Source organism: Patagioenas fasciata, chromosome 12, assembly GCF_037038585.1.
Source record: "Patagioenas fasciata isolate bPatFas1 chromosome 12, bPatFas1.hap1, whole genome shotgun sequence".
NCBI lineage: Eukaryota > Metazoa > Chordata > Aves > Columbiformes > Columbidae > Patagioenas > Patagioenas fasciata.
In genome coordinates this window covers 25,701,927-25,719,900 of record NC_092531.1, presented here as the reverse complement: position 1 = coordinate 25,719,900, position 17,974 = coordinate 25,701,927, and the positions used below count along the sequence as shown (strand labels likewise).

The window sequence follows — 17,974 nt, the reverse complement described above, 5'->3', positions numbered from 1 at the left end:
TGGACCTCGGCCGCGGTGCAGCGGGGTTCCCAGCGACCCTCCCCCGGCCGCGTAACGGGAAGTTTCCCGGCGCGGCAGCGCAGAGGAGCGATCCGCAGGTCGCCGGGAGTGTGTGGTCCGGCGGCTGCGGGACACCGCGGGCGGACACGGCGAGGGGTGCGGGGGTACAGAGCGGGCACGGCCCGCGGGCGCCCCGGGGCAGGGTGGTCTCACCCCCGGAAGCTGCCGGTGAAGTGAGGGAGAGGAGGCTCCGCGCTCACGGAAAACGCGGAGTCACCGAAGGGGCGGGGCGGGCGGCCCTAACGCCCGGAGCTGCCCGCGCGGGGGAGGGCGGTGTGCGGGGCGGGGGGGGGGGGGGCGGCCCTTTGTGCCCGGCGGGGCGGGGGGCGCTGGGACCCGGGGAGCGCGGGGCTGCGCGACATCGACAGCTCTGCCCGCTGGCGCGCGGGCTCGCTTCCTTAATAGGGGCGCTGACGTCACGGGGGGCGGGGCGGGCGGGGGCGCCGCGCGCATGCGCCGGACAGCGGCCGCGCCGCTGCAGCAGCGGAGCCGCGTCCAAACGGCGGAGCGCAGAGAGAGCCATGGCTAGAGATGGCGAGGGACGCGGCCACACACCCGCCGCGGCTGCGGAGCCTGGCCTGAGGGAGCGGGGGCCATAGAACCGGCCCGACGGTGTCATTGAACAGCAGGAAAAAATCCCAAATAAATAAACTGCAACCACAAAAAATTAAAAAAAGAAAGCAAAAGAAAAGGACAAGGCACCGGTTCGGCAGCAGCACCGCCGTCACCAGCCCACAGCGCCCGCCCGCCGCCGCCGGCCCGCGGGAGGAACCGGCCCGCGGCCGCCGCGAAGAGCTCCGGGACACCCCGCCGCCCACCAGATAGATGTGCGGTCCAGCCGCCTGCACGGCCGACGATGAACGCGCAGCTGGCGATGGAGAACATCGGCGATCTGCACGGGGTGAGCCATGAGCCGGTGCCCGCCGCCGCCGACCTGATGAGCGGCAGCCCGCACCACCGGAGCGCGGTGGCCCACCGCGGCAGCCACCTGCCTGCCCACCCGCGCTCCATGGGCATGGCGTCCATCCTCGACGGCGGCGACTACCACCACCACCACCGGCCTCCCGACCACGCGCTGACGGGCCCCCTGCACCCCACCATGACCATGGCCTGCGAGACACCCCCCGGCATGAGCATGAGCAGCACCTACACCACGTTAACCCCTCTGCAGCCTCTACCTCCCATCTCGACGGTCTCGGACAAGTTCCCTCACCACCACCACCACCATCACCACCACCACCACCCCCACCAGCGGATACCGGGCAACGTGAGCGGCAGCTTCACGCTCATGCGGGACGAGAGGGGTCTGGCGTCTATGAACAATCTCTACACCCCCTACCATAAGGATGTTACCGGCATGGGGCAGAGTCTCTCTCCGTTGTCTGGATCGGGCCTGGGGAGCATCCACAACTCCCAGCAAGGGCTGCCCCACTACGCTCACCCCAGTGCCACCATGCCCGCCGAGAAAATGCTCACCCCAAACGGATTTGAAGCCCACCACCCTGCCATGTTAGCCAGGCATGGCGACCAACACCTCACCCCCACCTCCGCTGGCATGGTGCCTATCAACGGGATCCCACACCACCCTCATGCCCACTTGAATGCCCAGAGCCACGGGCAGATCCTGGGCTCTGCCAGGGAGCAAAACCCTTCTGTAACTGGTTCGCAGGTCAACAGTGGAAGTAATTCAGGGCAAATGGAAGAAATCAATACCAAAGAAGTAGCTCAGAGGATCACCACCGAGCTCAAGCGGTACAGCATCCCCCAGGCTATCTTCGCCCAGAGGGTGCTGTGTCGCTCTCAAGGGACCCTCTCAGACCTGCTGAGGAACCCCAAGCCCTGGAGCAAGCTCAAATCCGGCCGGGAGACCTTCCGCAGGATGTGGAAGTGGCTCCAGGAACCGGAGTTTCAGCGGATGTCTGCTCTGCGGCTGGCAGGTGAGCCCGCTGCGGGGCGGTCGGGGCACGGCGGCGGCGGGGCTGGGGCCCCGGGCCTGGGCAGGCCTCCCCGGTCCCTGCCTGTCCCCGAAGAGTAGCCCCGGACCCCCTCCACCGCTCCGCTTCTCTCCTCTCCCCGCTCCTTCTCCCGGCTCCGCGCACCGGCACCGTCCGGTTCCTCCGCGCCGTGCTCCCGGCTGCCAGACAAAGCCCAGCCGGGGCTCGGGCTGCGCACTGCGGCGCCCTGGCTTTCCCCGTTATCCCGGGCGGGGCGAACCCGCTAGGCTCGCCTGTCGCCGGCGGGACAGCGCCCAGTGTGCCCGGTAACGAGGTGCTGCCGACACCTGGACTGGGCTGGGCCGAGCAGGACCGGTACGGCCCACGAACGGGGTGCGGGGGATCCCCTGAAGGCACCGCCGAGAGGAGTTGGTGCGCCTGCTTTGTGCTGTTGGCGGCGGCCCCGGGGGCGGCGGGCTCCGGTCCCAGCGCCCGGCGGGGCTCGGGCCGGTCTTAGCTCCGCGTAGCGCTCGGGTTGGGTTCAGTGTGCTGGGAGAGGGTTTTCCTACAGACGATACGAGCCCGGCGTGTGAGTGGTGGCTGAGCAATGGTGTTGACTTAAATCGTTATATTTTTTTTCTTTAATTGGTTGTAATTACCATCAGGCAGTGGAGTTTGGATTTCGCGTGGATGCGTGAGAGAGGCAGTCCGTGTCGGGGTTCCCGTTGTATCTGCAATCGGAGATTGCCCTCCCGTTCGGTACCTGTTCTACTCTGCCTCCTTCCCAAACCCGCCAGCCTGCCCTCCCAGTGCAGAGCCCGGGTTTAATATGCCGTGAGTGAGGGTTTGTTAATTAAGTGATAGGTCTCCATTAATTTGTCCCTGGAGAACGCGAGATAGTCAATCCGAGTTGGAGCCGGGGTCACTGATCCGTTTCAGAGACAAAAATAAGAGAAGGGCCAAATCTACTCCTTTCAAAGGCACAAATGATCCTGCGCTTTCGGCTACCACGACGACGGGAATTGCGAACTGCGTCCTGCCCGTGCGGGGACTCGGCTGGGTCACCGTCGTGCTCCTTGTCTGGTTTCAGCCAGCCTCCTCGTTTCTGAAGCCTAGAGCAGTGCTAGGAAGGGCCCGTGGCAGGATCGCCCTTCCTGCTGCAGCTGGCCCTGCGGTGCACGCCGGTGGGAGGACGTTGCTCTCCTGCGAAGTCAGTTTCAAAGGTCTGAGCTCGCAGAAAATACCCTTTCCGCCCTCCCTTCCTCTACAACCACCCCACCAGGAGAAAACCCTCGTCTTACTGGCGCTACTCATGAGAGGAGGATGGAGTTTGTGTTTCCAGTATCCCCGTAACGATTGCAAAGGCGAACTTTCTTCGATTCGGAGCGTATTTTTACGACAATTCGGTCGACCTGAATCTCCTCTCATTTGCATAGATCGATACTGGAAACAACCCCTCGCTTCGGAGTCTGCTGGCATCCCCTCCCTGGCGCTGCCGGCCGGGAAGCTCTGCCAGCCCGGCTGCAGGCCCGGCCAGGAGGAGCCGGCAGCGCCCCGCGGCGCGGCCGCTTTCTGCCCAGCTGCCGGGTCCGGAGAGATCCATTGTTCGCTTCTGTCCCCAAACCGCCCCTTCCTCCAGCCACCTCAGCGCTGCCCTCGCATAAACGGATCCTGGTAATCCCGTTAGAGAGACAAAGCCTCATTATTCTGCCTTCCCTTTCCGATGAAACCCGAAAGCTGGCACCTCACAGAAACGGCCTCCCCGGGGCGAAACTGGGCTCGCAGCCGGGGGGTCGGAGAGGGCCGCCTGCACCCGAGCGTCCCCGCGTCCCCTGCAGCCGGGCCGGGCACCCGCGGGTCCCCAGCGCTCCCCCCGCGCTGCCGGGGGCTTCGCCCGGCTCTGCCCACCCTGGGCACGGGCAGCACGTGCTCATTTGCATAGCGCTGTGTCCCAGCCAATGGGGGCGGCCCGCGGGGTCCCCCGCCCCGCGCAGGCTGCGCGCCCCTCCGCGCTGCGCGTCCTGGGCTGCCGGCAATCTGCTGTAAATGCATAAACTATCGATTTTATTTTGTGCAGGTTTTAAATGTGCGATGATCTTACTAAGTGGTAAGAATCTGCCCCGATTGATATTGATGTATGAACATCCATTCAAAATATCATAAATTACTCCAGCCGACGCAAATTAAATTTCACGTCCAAATTATAACTCACTCCCGGGCGTTTAGAGAATTATCAGGTAGATAAATACCCGGAGTGGAGCCCTTGCCGCCTTCATTGCTTCCCTTTCTGATTTCCTGCAGGCGGAGGGATGAAGCCTGCTTATTTTAGGCCTCGTGGTCTTTGCCAGCACTTTATCTTCAGGATTTGCCCCTTCCAGCCATCCCTGGGGGATTCCTACCTCCCAGATTACAGAAGCTCCGACAAATAGAGGAAAAATTGGTAGTTACATGGAAGCAGGATTGAGGTCTTGACACTTCCTGGGCTGTCTCTTGAAATGTAAGCAGAACTGCTAATTGCAAAGCTGACCTCTTCCAGCCTCCATCTTATTCATCCCATCTTCCTTCTCCTCTGTTCTCTTTTCCTTTGTCAGTCGCTCTCTCGCTCCCCCTCCATCACTGAATATTTATCTATTTGGCCATTTCTCCATTAGTTATTCTTCCTCCTCTCTCCCGGCCTTCATTGATATTTGGAAGGTCAGTGAAGGGAAACCGACAAAATAAATACGGTTCAAAGAATATGCACAGCCCTTCTGCACCCTGCTGCGATTTAAGGCTGAATTTATTTCGGGTTATTTTCGTAAATGCGGGGAAAATAGGAAGGGATAAAAAAGGATAAAAAAAATACTTGAAAATACTTGCCTTTTCAGGAAAAAAAAAAAAAAAGAAAAAACAAAAACCAATCTCTTTCGAGCCGTTTGTTATTGGAAACGCATCTGCGCGAAGGCCGCTTGCCGGCCCCGCACAGGCTGCGCCGCCAGGGCGGGAGAGAAGCGCCCGAGGGACAGACGCGGCTAAGAAACGTTTCGGGAACGGGCGAGGGGGATACAAGGGACCCCAGAGGCTCCTTTGAATCCACTGCAGGAGTGGTCCGGTTTGCCCAGGTGCACCCTGTGAGCGAGCTCGTCCCGAAGGGGCCCCGCCTCGGCCGATTCCCGGCCGGGTTTGCTGAGCCATCGCGGGCCAGCGGGAGCCGGGAGAGGGGAGCGGCGGCCGTGGGGGAACCGCGCTCGCCCGCGGGGCTCAGACGGGACGGGTGACCCATCTCTCAAGAGCTTCTCGGTGTTTTCCTGTGACTTGACGGTTATTTTTCACAGCTGAATCTCTCTTCCGCACTCCACTCTTCCTTTCTTTCTCCCTCCAACGTGAATCCCGGCTAAGCAGAAGCCTTGGGAAGACCGCGAGAAATTCTAGCCAAATTAACTGTAAAGAAATCGATACAGTAATCAGAGCGTTTTCCACATTAAATATGATATCTAATGAACGCCGTTTACACCTCTCGCCCCACTGGCCACCCCAGCGTGCGCCGGGGAAGGTCGATGCCTCCCCGGCCCCGGTTGCCTCATTAGGGCCTGTTTAATATTTACCCGGCGGGGACTTTGCATAAACGCATTTGCATCACGGAGGCGGAGGGCATCGACCGGGGCCTTCATCGCCGACACCCCGAGCACGGTGCGGGCCCGGGGGAGAGGCCCTGCCCTTTCCCACCCTGCGGGCCGTACGGACACCGCGGGGACGAGCGTGGGCCTGGCTCCGCGCATCGCGGGCACGGACAGCAGCTGCCAAGGCGGTGCTGGGGCCGAGACAACGTGCCCCGGTCGGGAGGCGGGCGCTGGGAACCGCGCTTGTTTGCCGGCCGTGTCCTTGCGGCGCGATTGATTTACAGCCGCTCACACACAGCCGCGTTTGCCTTTCGTTAATGTTTGCCCAACGGGAGGCAGAGGAGCGGGGCAGGGCAATGGCGACCCGCGTTCCTCCGCAGCGGGATGGGCCCGCCTCGCGGAGCCCCCGCCTCCGGTAGCACGGCTCGGCCCGTGCTCGTTTGTTCATTTGTTTGTTTGTTTTAATTACCCGCCGCGTGGCGGGGAGGCGCCGGGGGGTGTGTGTGATCATGTCCCACTCCCACCCTCGCTCTCGTTCGGATGGAATAGCCTCAAAACGGGACCGCTCTCAACCGCGGGCACCGCCGAGGCCACACGGCCGGGCTGTGGACACGATGCCGGCCTGGTCCGCCCCGTCTGCCCTCGCCGATCGGCCAGTGCCACCGAGCCGCCCGTAGCCCTCGCATGTTACCCCTCTGTTCCCGGAGGCTCTGCGCCATCTACTGACCGCCGGCAGGCGGAAGACGGCCCCGCCGGCCCGGGCAACTAGCCTGCACCGGGCAGAGGCGGCGGCAGCTCCCTCTGGCCGGGAATCGGCGGCTCTGCCGAGCGCTGCGGACTGGGGAGCATCCTGCCGGGTGCCCTGCGCCGGTGTCCTCGCGGTCTCCGTCCGCTGCTGCCGCGCTCTCTCGGGCCGAGCGCGGACGGCGCAGCTTCAGCACCGCGGACAGCGACCACCGGTACGGCGCGGCCCCGCTCCCGGGCGAGCCCCCGGCGGAACCCGCCCTCCCGGTGCGGGGCGAGCCCGCCCGGGGCCGCCCGCAGCCCGGCTGCAGGGGTCTGCCGAGCCGCCCCACGGCTGCCGGCCCCGGTGGGCAGCAGCGCCGCACGGATCGTGAATAACGGCAGCGGCAATGGGGGCTGCGCTGCGGCGGGGCGGGCCGGGCTCGGCCGGCTCCCCGCTGCTCGGGCTGCCCGCGGCGGCGGGAGCGGCTCGGCTCCCGGCCGGGCTGCGCGGCCCCGGCGGCACCTGACTTGGGGATTCGTGCCTTCCCTCCCTCGGGTGGCCTGAGCGGCAGCGAGTTCCCTGCAGCGCTGTAACCGTGCGTGGCCCTCCCCCGCGCCCCGCCAGCCGCAGGGGTCGGGGTGCAGCAGGAGCAGAGGAGAGGGGCGCGGCGCCAGGACTGACCTGCCCCAGGTGCCACCCGTGAGGAGCCCGGGCACTGCAGCTGGGTGCTGCTGGGTGCCACCTGCCCTTCACGCAGCCAGAAAGTGATGGTTAGATTGAGCCAAAATTATCTGGAAATGCACAGTGCCTGGGTTGGCATGTACCGGCACTAAACCAAAGCTCGTGCTTTGCCTCAGGCAGCCTTTACCTGTCTTCTGTGTAGCAGAAGGATCCCCATAATCTCCACACAAGGGACAAGTCCGTTTCGAGAGAGACCTAAGGCTTTTGTTGAAGTGCTGGTGGCTTTAACCTGAGGAGTACAGGCATCGAGGGGAGTTTTTCTCGAGGACCAATCAGGGACCTAGCGTGGCATCATGTCGAGTACTTCCATGATCAAATCGATAAAAGTTCATTTGCATTTAAAATATAAATCTATCTGGATAAATCATATACCGACAGAGAAGCGACCAATGCTTACTGACTTTCTTCGGAAATGCAGCTTACTTGAGCCATTTTGCTTAAGAGGAAGTCAGTTTTATGATGCTGGAAGAGTAATTTATAGGGACAATTTATTAGCTCAACAGTAGTTTTGATTTTTTCCCGTTTTAGGGAGATAGGAAGTCTCGGTGGTAACATTTTATGTGCAGCTCAAATGGCAATTAAAACGCGGTGGATTGCTGTTTCGCAGGTGTGCAAGCAGCCTCGCAAGATGCTGCGGGCTGCATAATGTCGGCGTTGGTGTGTGCAAGCACTTTGTGGTGGACCATTAGAAATGCCGCTACTTCAAATAGCTAAAAGTATTAAATCAGATGGCGGGGGGGGGGGCTCTTCCTTAGTGACCTCGGTGGAGAAGCCGCTGCAGTGATCCCGCTCTAAGGGTATGGATATTTTTAAGGTACAGCAATACTGCATACATCGCTACGTGCACGCTAACTCTGCCGGTAAGCAGTTACCCACAGGCGGTGCAATAGTGAAGGCGGATTTCCCCAGGTCCGCAGCCCTTCCCGCAGAGGCAGGTTGCCACACTGCTGCCGTAACGCCCTCCAAAACGGAGAAACTTCCTTATGTCATCACTGCCGTATTTCTCGTTCATTTGAGACATATCTCGCTATTTTGGATATATTGTCGGAATTGAATGAGGGCTTAAAAATTGGAACGGGGAAGAGGGAACGAGTAGGTAGGTCCTTAGGAAAGGAGCCTGAGAAACTAGCCGGGTTTTTAAGTAAATCTGACGACCCTTAATGTCCCAGTGAAGGTTTTGCGATGGATTGCGTCACTTCCACCTCTCAGAAACTCCATTTTTGGCGTTTGCAGCAGAGCCTCGGGCTGGGACAGCAGAAAGGGGCGGAATAACCTGGAATAACGCCGAGCCCTTTACCCGGTCGTCTTGGACCCCCGGGGGAAAGTCATTCCCACCGCGCTGTTCAAAGCAGGCGGCAGCGTGCGGGTGCGAACCGCAGCGCCAAGCCGGCAGCTCCGATGTGCTTCCGCAGCACGATGTGCCCGGTAAACCCGCGCAGGAGCGGGCGGGGCGGGGCTGCCGGTGCCCCCGGGGGCGGGGCGGGGCGGAGCGGCCGCTCCCTGACGGCGCGGCACGGAGCGGGGTGCGGAGCGGGCGGCGCTGCCCGGCTGCGCGGTGTAGGGTGCGGAGCGGGCGGCGTTTCCTGGCGGAGCGGCTCGGCTCGGCGCGGAGCGGAGCAGTGCGGTACGGAGCAGCGCGGGTGCGGTTCGGCGCGGTACGGAGCAGCGCGGTTCGGAGCAGTGCGGGTGCGGTTCGGCGCAGTACGGACTAGTGCGGTTCGGAGCAGCGCGGGTGCGGTTCGGCGCAGTACGGACTAGTGCGGTTCGGAGCAGTGCGGGTGCGGTTCGGCGCCGTTCGGAGCAGCGCGGGTGCGGTTCGGCGCGGTTCGGTGCGCAGCCCGCGCTGGGCAGCGGCGAGGAGCGGGCGCCACCCAGGGGCCGGGGGATGCCTGCGCCGCTGCGGGGGCTTGGGGGGCGCTGGAAAGGGCTAACGCGATTAAAATATTGATGTAGTCGCAAAAATCATTCATTAAGGCAATTTAATCTTTGCTATTAAATGTCCTTGCAATTCATTTGGGGTAATTAAGATGTAGTTAAAGTGATTAAATTCTAATTACTTATGCTAGACAAAGAAATATTTGTCACAGTAATATGGTTAACTAAAGACCCAGCTAAAGAAATGTAACATTTGCTTCAAATGATATCGCGGGAAAATCGGGTGCTTTCCCCTGATTGATCCACTTAGCGACATATTCTGTAACGGTGATGTCAGCTCACTCGAGTGGTTACAGTTCCATCAACACTGTAAGGTTGTGTAAACCCCTGAATCCCAAACTGTTGAGTCAGTGCTCCTCAGTCAGATTCACTTTGTTATACCAGAGGCAGCAAATTAAGGTCACTCATTTTAATACAATGCACATGAGTGAGATGTTTACCATTCACTCTCAGCTGGGATCTATATGTTGGCAGGCTGATGTCAATCTGTGAACTTCCCATATAGAAACATACTTCAATCTCATTTCAACAAACAAAAGAGGAGTATTGCTTGGGCTGGAGGTGGGGAAACAACATACACATCAGTGACTTCTGAGTAGATGGGTACCCTCACCTTCTAAATAAGCGTAAATATGAATCACCAGAGAGACAAGTGCAAAATGCTGAATGATGCCAGGAGTAGGAGAAACAAGAAATAATTTAGTGTGGGTTCAGGCGTTTCCAAACAGCCCATACTCTCTACAGTTGAAAGGGGAAAGTCTGGGGCAGCAACCGATGAATTGTGTCACCATGTAGGGTTTCATCACTGACATGTGATGGCCTTATCCTACGGTGACTTGAAGCTTTTGGGAACACTGTGCAGAATCACTTATCATACTTTATTATGTATTATCATCGCCATGAATTTAACATTAACTTTTGGCTATTTGCTTCCGCTGAGCTGTCGTAGCCAGTGTGATTAGGATTGTCTCTGATGGCCAAAGCAGTTTCAAACTCCTGTAGTAATCCTGCTGCCTTTTCCACCCAAAGCAGAGGCTCCCTCAGAAGAATATCCTCCAGGATATTCTCTAGCTTGTACCAGTGGAGAGTTATCACTCTCTAAAAAATGTTATTGGCTATTTTGTGGCGTTTCAAAACTAGTAGCAGGTGCCTGGTCCTAGTGGGAACAATTCAGACTGTAGCTCTGACAGGTCCCAGCATTTATAGACCTAACACAATAGAGATTAGAAAATACAAGTAAGGAGAGAAGTGTGAAAGCGTTTTTATGTCTCTAAGACACGTCCTGTACACATGAGGTTTGGACAGCTGAAAGACCAGGCTTTGCAAGAGCAGAAGGAAAAGATGATCATCACAAAACTTTCGAGAACTCGCTCAAGTCTGTCTAAAGTGTCTCTTATTGCACTTGCAGAAATGCAGGGCTTTTGTTGGCCCTTCTTTGAGCTGGGCTGACTCATTTCCCGGGGTTTTCTCACTCCCGGGAAGGGTAATGGCTCTGAATCCGCAGCAAGGAGGATGTTAGCTTGGGAACTCCTTTCTGGGAATCTTGAACTGCAATTTTTGAGAGAAGCGTAAAGCAGTTGGTTATTTTTCTCCTGCCTGTGTGAAGCAAATATAATGCTCATGAATAGTAGGGTGAAACAGCTCTGAAAACTGAGTCAGTCCAGTGAAGGTGAAAGCCCCAGGGCTTGGTGCTGAGTTCACCTTCTGAAGTGAAGCATCAGAAAGCGTCTCCTCAGGCAAGACAGCCAAGGTCCTGTTAGCCCACAGTCCTGAGAGATCCCCAGTCCTCTTTGTTCCCCAAAATGAACATTTCAACTACAAAATGGGTTTCTGCAGACTCTTTCTTTCTGTAGTGTCTGGCTCAGCCTTCCACCCACAGTGCTAATTCGTGTCAAATAATGTGTCAAATGTGATGGAAATTAGTGTGGTGTGAACCTGCTCGTGGGGAGCTGAACCAAGACCGCTGCCACATATCATACAGGGCACTCAATGGCCATCAAGTGATAATGTCTTGTGGTCAGCAGTGACCCGGGCAAGAGCTGGAAACGTGACCTGTCACCTCAGGGTGAAAGGCCTGGTGGCTGCTGTGTCCCTTTGGAGCGCACGGCCGCTGCCGCAGCCCGTCGATGTGTGTGTACGGGCACGGCTCGCTTGGTGCCAGCTCTGAAACCCCCTAGATCCACCTCCTCCTTTCTCAGGATCTGCTGCTTTTCCATCCTGTGTCAGAGCACGTGCTCAGTGACGGCGGCATGGTGGCCACCAGCTGAGCGGTGCCTCTCGCAGGGACAGTGGTTGGTGGTCCCCTGCCCTCACAGCCGGCCACAGGGCTTGCAGTGGGGTTTGCCCGACCAGGACTTTCCCTTCCCTTCTCCAGCGCAAATCTTCCAGAAAATAAGCCAGCAAAACTTGTGGTGGAATTTTATTACGTGCCCAAAACAAACCAGCAGAAAGCAGGTTTCTTGAGAGTGTCACTGGTTTCAGTCTTTGCTCTAGGTTTTTAGAAAGGCAAATTAGTGTTTGCCACATACAGCTATGCACGTGTGTATGCACCATGTGCTCCTGAAAATTGATTTATGGTAATCAAGGTTTTCCCTTAGATTTTTAAAGAGAAATCCAGCCTCTGGGGATGAAAGACTAGATCAAGTGTCAGGGTTAACACCTGAGCTTACTGTAATCTTGACTTTTAGACTGACAGAACAGCGCAGTTCACATCATAGGTGGGCAGAATCTCATCCTTCACTATCTCATCCTAAAGATGCAATTAGTGCGTTTCCACAGGGGACGCGCTCTGCTCGCAGCTCTGGTGGAGCGGGGCTGGTCCCGCCACGCTGCCCGCAGCCGGGTGCTGCACGGGGCAGTGACAGCGGCCACCGCAGCGGCCCCTGCACCACGCACAGGCGGCTGGGCCCCAGTGACATGTACAGACCTCACGAGGTTTGGCAAGTTAGCTCGGCCAAATCCCTCGGGTGGCTTAGAAGGAACAGAGGGAGACAAAACTAGATTGATGGACTGTATCAGGAGAATTGCAAGTGTCAAAAATATCTATTGCTCAGGGTAGGGGAAGATGGAAGTGAGTGGAAGAAGCCAGAGTTCAGCAGTGGATTTATAAGGCTCCTTCTGGCACTGGTAATATTACATTGTCATATCTGCTCGTGTGTTGCCAAAGTCAGAGCGACTCTTTCTTTATTCTCCGCTTTGCTTTCTTCTTAACTAGACTTTCTGAAGGCTTGTTCACAAGGCATTGCGAGGAGCATCGCTGTGCTGGGGCAGCCCAGAGGCATGGAGCACATCTGGCTGCACGGGGAGCGAGGGCGTAAAATAAAGATCCTTAAAAAGGCAAGTGGTAAACAGTTTTGGAGACAGGCTGGGGTGTTTTTCAAGAAGAGGGTTTCAGGGAGTGCCTCTGGAGCCCCTGACTTAATTTAATCTGGTGTTAGAGAAGGGCCTGGCCCAGGCAGGTGGGGCTTCTTTGAGCCCGGCCTGGCTGAGCGCAGGCTGCTGTCACCGGGCTGGGTGGCCCCAGTTCATCAGCCCTCGCAGTGTGAGCTGGTTGGGCGCTGTGCCTGCTCTGGGTAGGCTCTCACGTCGGAGCAGATTTTATCCCGTGGTGTACATTTGTTCTCTGGCAAGCTGGAAGCTACAATTTATTATTAAAATTGATTGGTTCCAGTGCAGGGAAAACGATCGTAAGGAAACCCTATTACGGTTTTTCATTATCACCATTATTTATTTTTAAGTGCTATTAATATTCTTGCGTCTGGACAAGGCAGAAGATGAAAGGAGGTATCCACCCTTGCTGCTCACAGCCGGCGGCCTGGCAGCGCTGCCTGTAAGGGCGTTTGGAACAATTAAGCATATTGCAAAGTTTTTGCCTCAATCTGCCTCTGAATGCTGACAGGAACAGAGCTGAAAAGGAAACAGTTTTTCATTGCCTGAGGATGATCTGCATTGTGAAGATGTTCCCGGTGTCCCCCAGGTGGACGAAGGCCCTGGGAGCAATGCTGGGCAGGGACAGGGCCCGTGTGCCGCTCAGCGGGGATAGGGCTGGGCTGGGTTAGGCTGAGCTGGGCTGCGCTGAGCTGGGCTGCTCTACTCTGCTCTGCTCTGCCAGGGGCAACGGAGGTCTCGATTTCATGTGTTGGGGCTGTGCCATGTTCCATGAGGGCTGAACTTGTTGTGTGGGGGTCTTCGTGTCTCAGATAAGGTCCCAGATGGCAACTCAGTGTCTCTGTCTCTCTGAACAACTATATAATTAGTCCTTAATTCGAAGCAGAACGCCAACTTGGATGTGAGGACAAGATCTGTCTTAATTCACAGGCTAAACTAAAGCATATTTTGTTTTTCTCTGTGTTTTCAGAGACCTCATGTACCAGGTTGTGGTAAACCCTGGGGCTTTATGTCACTAATTGAAGTAGCTTTGTGCCATCTACCACTGTGACTGTCATTTGTGACGTGACAATTCCTGCTGAAGCAGTGCTGCCTTGGGTCACTCTATGTATATAGTCAGGATTTTGTGACAAACGATGCTCTGTACGAGGTACCTAAGCGAGAGCTGAAGTGTGTGTAGTCTTTGGAGAAGGAGGCTGTGAAGCAGTGTGAGCCGGAGCGAAGTGCTGGGCACAGCAAACGTTGTCTGAGTCTGCTTTGTGCTCTTTCGTGCACGAGCTGGTTAGCAGGGGCAGAGCCAGGGAGGGAGCCTGAGGTTGTTACAGGGCTGAGCTTCCGCAGCTGCTTTCATGGGAACTTCTGATTGTCAAATGGTCAGGCTTGTACGAAAAACCGAGATTCTGGGTTGATACCTTCTTTGTTTCCCATTCCTAATATTTGTCAGTAAATAACAGGCTATTCTTGCGAAAGTATTTGTTGCCCTTGAGTTATCAATGTTTGCTTTGAGTGGGGACGCAGAATTACTTCAGTGGGCGCTGATGCCCGCGGTGGACGCAGCAGCTCCACCTCAGTGGTCTTGCCTGCATGAGGAAACCTGCTTTTCAACCTAGAAGCTCCACAGCGTTTCAGAGGTCAGGATGTAACTTCAAAGCACTCTTCAAAGGTTTTCAGATAAAAATAACTGCAGAAGACATGAGCTTGGCATTGCAGTCCATTTGATCAATGTGTCATTGCTTATGAAAGGATGTATAGCAGGAACACGTATTGTTACGGAGATGTTCAAAAGCTTTTCCTTGGAGGGGGCTGAGCACTGGTGCCTCGGTCCCTGCCTGCCTGGGCTGGGAGGAGCTGCCTTTGCACCTCCCGCACCTTGCGGTGCGATCTGCGCAGTGCCCCTTTTCTGGAGTACTAAAGGTGGATGACTGTGTTTATACCTCCCTTGAGCAATTAAACCTCATGCCGAGACCGGCTCTTGGTAGCAGTAAAACACGCAGGAAGGACCTTTGTAAAGTAATTTGCTGTTTTCATTCTAATAACCATGGGATAGGTGGAGACACTGCACAAAATTCTTCATCTAATCAGCACTGATCTCCACAGAAATCAGGACTAGTAAGGCACAGAGACAGAACATCCGTATTTCCTCCAGAAATACGTCTCTAAATCAGCATTAAAGGACATTGTTAGAGGAAAGAAGGGAGAACAGACAATTTCAGACACTTTTGAAAGTGAGACAGAGCAATCTGTCCTCCCAAGGAAACCTTTAATCCTAGCGAGATGCTAACAGTGATGAGCTGGGGGCGGTCAAAGGCTGGTGGGGGATCCCAGAGCTGCCTTCAGCCCCCAGATCCCGCCCAGCAGGTGATCTGCAAGGCAGATTTCAAATTTAATAATGCAGAGCAAACTATAATAACATTCTGAAAGGGAAAGAAGAGATGATAGATGAAATGAGGTGAAATTCTATAAGGAAGATTTACTACACCCTTGTTCTGCATGTCCAAACGTGGTGTATCTTGTTCAGAATACATAGTCATCTGGCCTGTAAGACTGTAGGAACATTCTGGTTTCTCCCAATTCCTTATTTCTCAGCCGATAAAAGGCTATAGAAATTAATTAACAACAAATAATAAAGGTAAAAAAAAAGATGGGCAAGGTTAACTTTGGAGCTCAGTGAATTTCCACTCTGCTTGGTAGGGCTATTCCATAGTTAAATTCTCGGCACTTGTGGACTTCATCAAGGTGTAGACTCTCAATAATAGCATTTGCTGAGTTTTAACCGACAATGATAAAGGTAGTTTCTAATTTCTATTCCTTATATTTTTGTAGTCTGTGATAAGTCAAAAAATTAAACTGGCGTCACACATCCTCTCCAAGTTGGAAGCTGAGACAAATGGTCCTGTTTCCCTGCCCTGTCCTGTCCTGCATGCCCTGCCCGCACACTCCAACGCCCGCCCTCTCTAACTGTCCTCCCCTTTCTTGCAGCGTGCAAGCGGAAAGAACAAGAGCATGGGAAGGATAGAGGGAATACACCAAAAAAGCCTCGGTTGGTCTTCACAGATGTCCAGCGTCGAACTCTACATGCAATATTCAAGGAAAATAAGCGTCCGTCCAAAGAATTACAAATCACCATTTCCCAGCAGCTTGGGTTGGAGCTGAGCACCGTCAGCAACTTTTTCATGAATGCACGGAGGAGGAGTCTGGATAAGTGGCAGGACGAGGGCAGCTCCAATTCAGGCAACTCATCTTCTTCATCAAGCACTTGTACCAAAGCATGAAGGAATAACCACGAACTAAACCTCGGTGGAAAAGCTTTATAAATAAATAAAGACAGACCAGGACCTCAAGATAGCAGGTTTATACTTAGAACTATTTGAAAAAAATGTTATTTATAAGTCCAAAGAAACCAAAGACTTATTTCACCTGCATTACGACTTTGTTCTAAGACACACACTTTAGTAGGACGACGACTTGCAAAAAATTGAGAGGAAGAAGAAAGCGAAACAGAGGGAGTGAAACAGAATGGGAAGAGAAGAGAGACAGACCACTGGTGTTACACCTTCACCCATGACCATCTTCACCATACTTGGCTGTTTAGTGGTTTGGAGCATCGTGATTTCTTGTCGTTGGATGGACATCTCTTCAGATATGGCTCTTCATTCCCACAGCAGTTGCCATGAAGGTGTATGGTGTACCCGTACCGCGTGCACGCCGGTGGGCAGGGACTTAGTCAGGGCTGGTCTTCAGAGCGGGTTGTGCCGCGGCACGACCGGCAACGCGTGGAGTCGTCTGAATCCATTTGAACGGTAGTGTGAGTTTTGCTGTTTCGTGGTTTGAACTTAACCGGCGCGACGCCTGGAAACAAGTTCAAACTAGGCAAAGAAGTTTTGAATGGTACCTAAACCAGTGCATTCTCTTTGTTTGTTAAGGAATGTTCAGATTTTAAAAAGGAAAACTATTCCATCCATAAAAAAAAAAAATCGACTAGCTACCAAAGAACACATTTAATAATTATATTGCAGGTATTTTATTGCAATGATTTTAATATTCCAAAGCTATTTTTACACAAAATACTATGTAGAGTTATAGGTATAAACTAATCTAACTGTATAACACATAAAACTTGTAATCAAGACTGTTATTTGCAATTAGTAAAACCACATCATTGTTTCTTTCCATGATTGGCAAGAAAGAATGTCATCCCAGGAGCCCGCGGCCCTGTGGGAGCGCAGGTACCGGTACCGGGGTGCCGCTGCCGTTGGAGCCGGTCGGCCTTTGTGCCGCTGACTTCAAGAGGAGCCGGGCAGGGGCTGTTCGGCCGCGGGCAGGACGGCGCGGCGGCGCTCGAGTGCGCGTCCGGCGGCGCTCGAGGGCGCGTCCGGCGGCGCTCGAGGGCGCGTCCGGCGGCGCTCGAGGGCGCGTCCGGCGGCGCTCGAGGGCGCGTCCGGCGGCGCTCGAGGGCGCGTCCGGCGGCGCTCGAGGGCGCGTCCGGCGGCGCTCGAGTGCGCGTCCGGCGGCGCTCGAGTGCGCGTCCGGCCGCTCCCGAGTGCGCGGCCCCGGGTGACGCTCTCCCGGGTGACGCTCTCCGGGGTGACGCGGGCACCGTGCGCTGTGCAGCGCTCTTTGCAAGCCGCGCCGCACAGAAACACGGCTCAGCTCTGCCATCTAGCCTGCAAACAGGAGACCTGAGCCATTCCGTATGCAAAACCGAAAAGAATCGCGAAATGTAAAACCACAGGTCTCAGCATCTGATCAATACTCATTGACATCAGTGAGCTTTTTTTTACCTATTGACTTCACTAGGCAGCGGAATAGCAATAGCTTTGGAGGCTCATGGTCTTTTCCTTTTGAAGGCAGTGGAACAAGATCAGATAGCGTTGGTGGGAAGCTCTGGCCGTGCTTTGGGAAGGCTGAGTCGCAGTGCTTCTGAAGTCAATAGCAAAACTCCCATGACACCAAGATGCGGGCTGAGGTTTGTGGCCTCGTACCTGTGTGCAGCAGGCTGGGCTTTGCTCCTGTGCGTTCTTTCTTGCCCATCTATTAATCAGGATAATGCATGAAATAGTTTAAAGCTTGTAGCTGAAAAGCTTCAAATGCTGTGTTGCTAACGGACCCGTAGAAGATAAATCATCCCATTAATACTCTAATAAATTAAAAAGAAAAGCGTGCAACATCTGCATATTAAATTTTAGCGTAAGGGGAAAATAGACTTTAAAAACCACACATGTGCCTGTTAGATTTCTAACCGGTGTTTCAAACTACTGTAGTAATTCTACTAGGTGTATTAAACTCCAAAGTAACCAAATATGCAGGTATAGGCCCAGTGCAAGGATTAGAAATAGGTAATCTTACCTACACCCTTAAAAAAAGAAAATAAATACAAATAAAAGAGAGAAAGGAAAATTCAAGGCAAACCAGAATCCAACCACCATCAGCAACAGCAGATACCGGCTTTGGGATGAAGCCCACTCAATATTCTAGTGACACCAAAGTTACCAATTTTGTAGCACCAGTTGTTTTCCCAGAGGACAGGGTCTGGTCAAGATTCAGGGTATCTGAACCAGTTCATTTCCAGTAAGTGTTTAGAATACAGCTGA

At 55.0% G+C, this 17,974-nt stretch overlaps 1 protein-coding gene across 1 annotated transcript; it reads left to right on the top strand.

Moving 5' to 3' along the window:
• The first annotated feature begins 524 nt into the window (after window positions 1-524).
• ONECUT1 (one cut homeobox 1) lies at window positions 525-16,724 on the top strand. The gene is made up of 2 exons (XM_065847595.2): window positions 525-1,997; window positions 15,363-16,724. Exons 1-2 carry the CDS (start codon window positions 917-919, stop codon window positions 15,653-15,655), a joined length of 1,374 nt encoding a protein of 457 aa, XP_065703667.1. The 5' UTR covers window positions 525-916; the 3' UTR covers window positions 15,656-16,724.
• The last annotated feature ends 1,250 nt before the right edge of the window (window positions 16,725-17,974 follow it).

Excerpts from the sequence above, each read along its gene's own strand:
- ONECUT1 (XM_065847595.2), top strand. The coding sequence starts at position 917 with ATGAACGCGCAGCTGGCGATGGAGAACATCGGCGATCTGCACGGGGTG. Across the intron at positions 1,998-15,362 it reads GTCTGCTCTGCGGCTGGCAG|CGTGCAAGCGGAAAGAACAA; the intron begins GTGAGCCCGCTG and ends CCTTTCTTGCAG.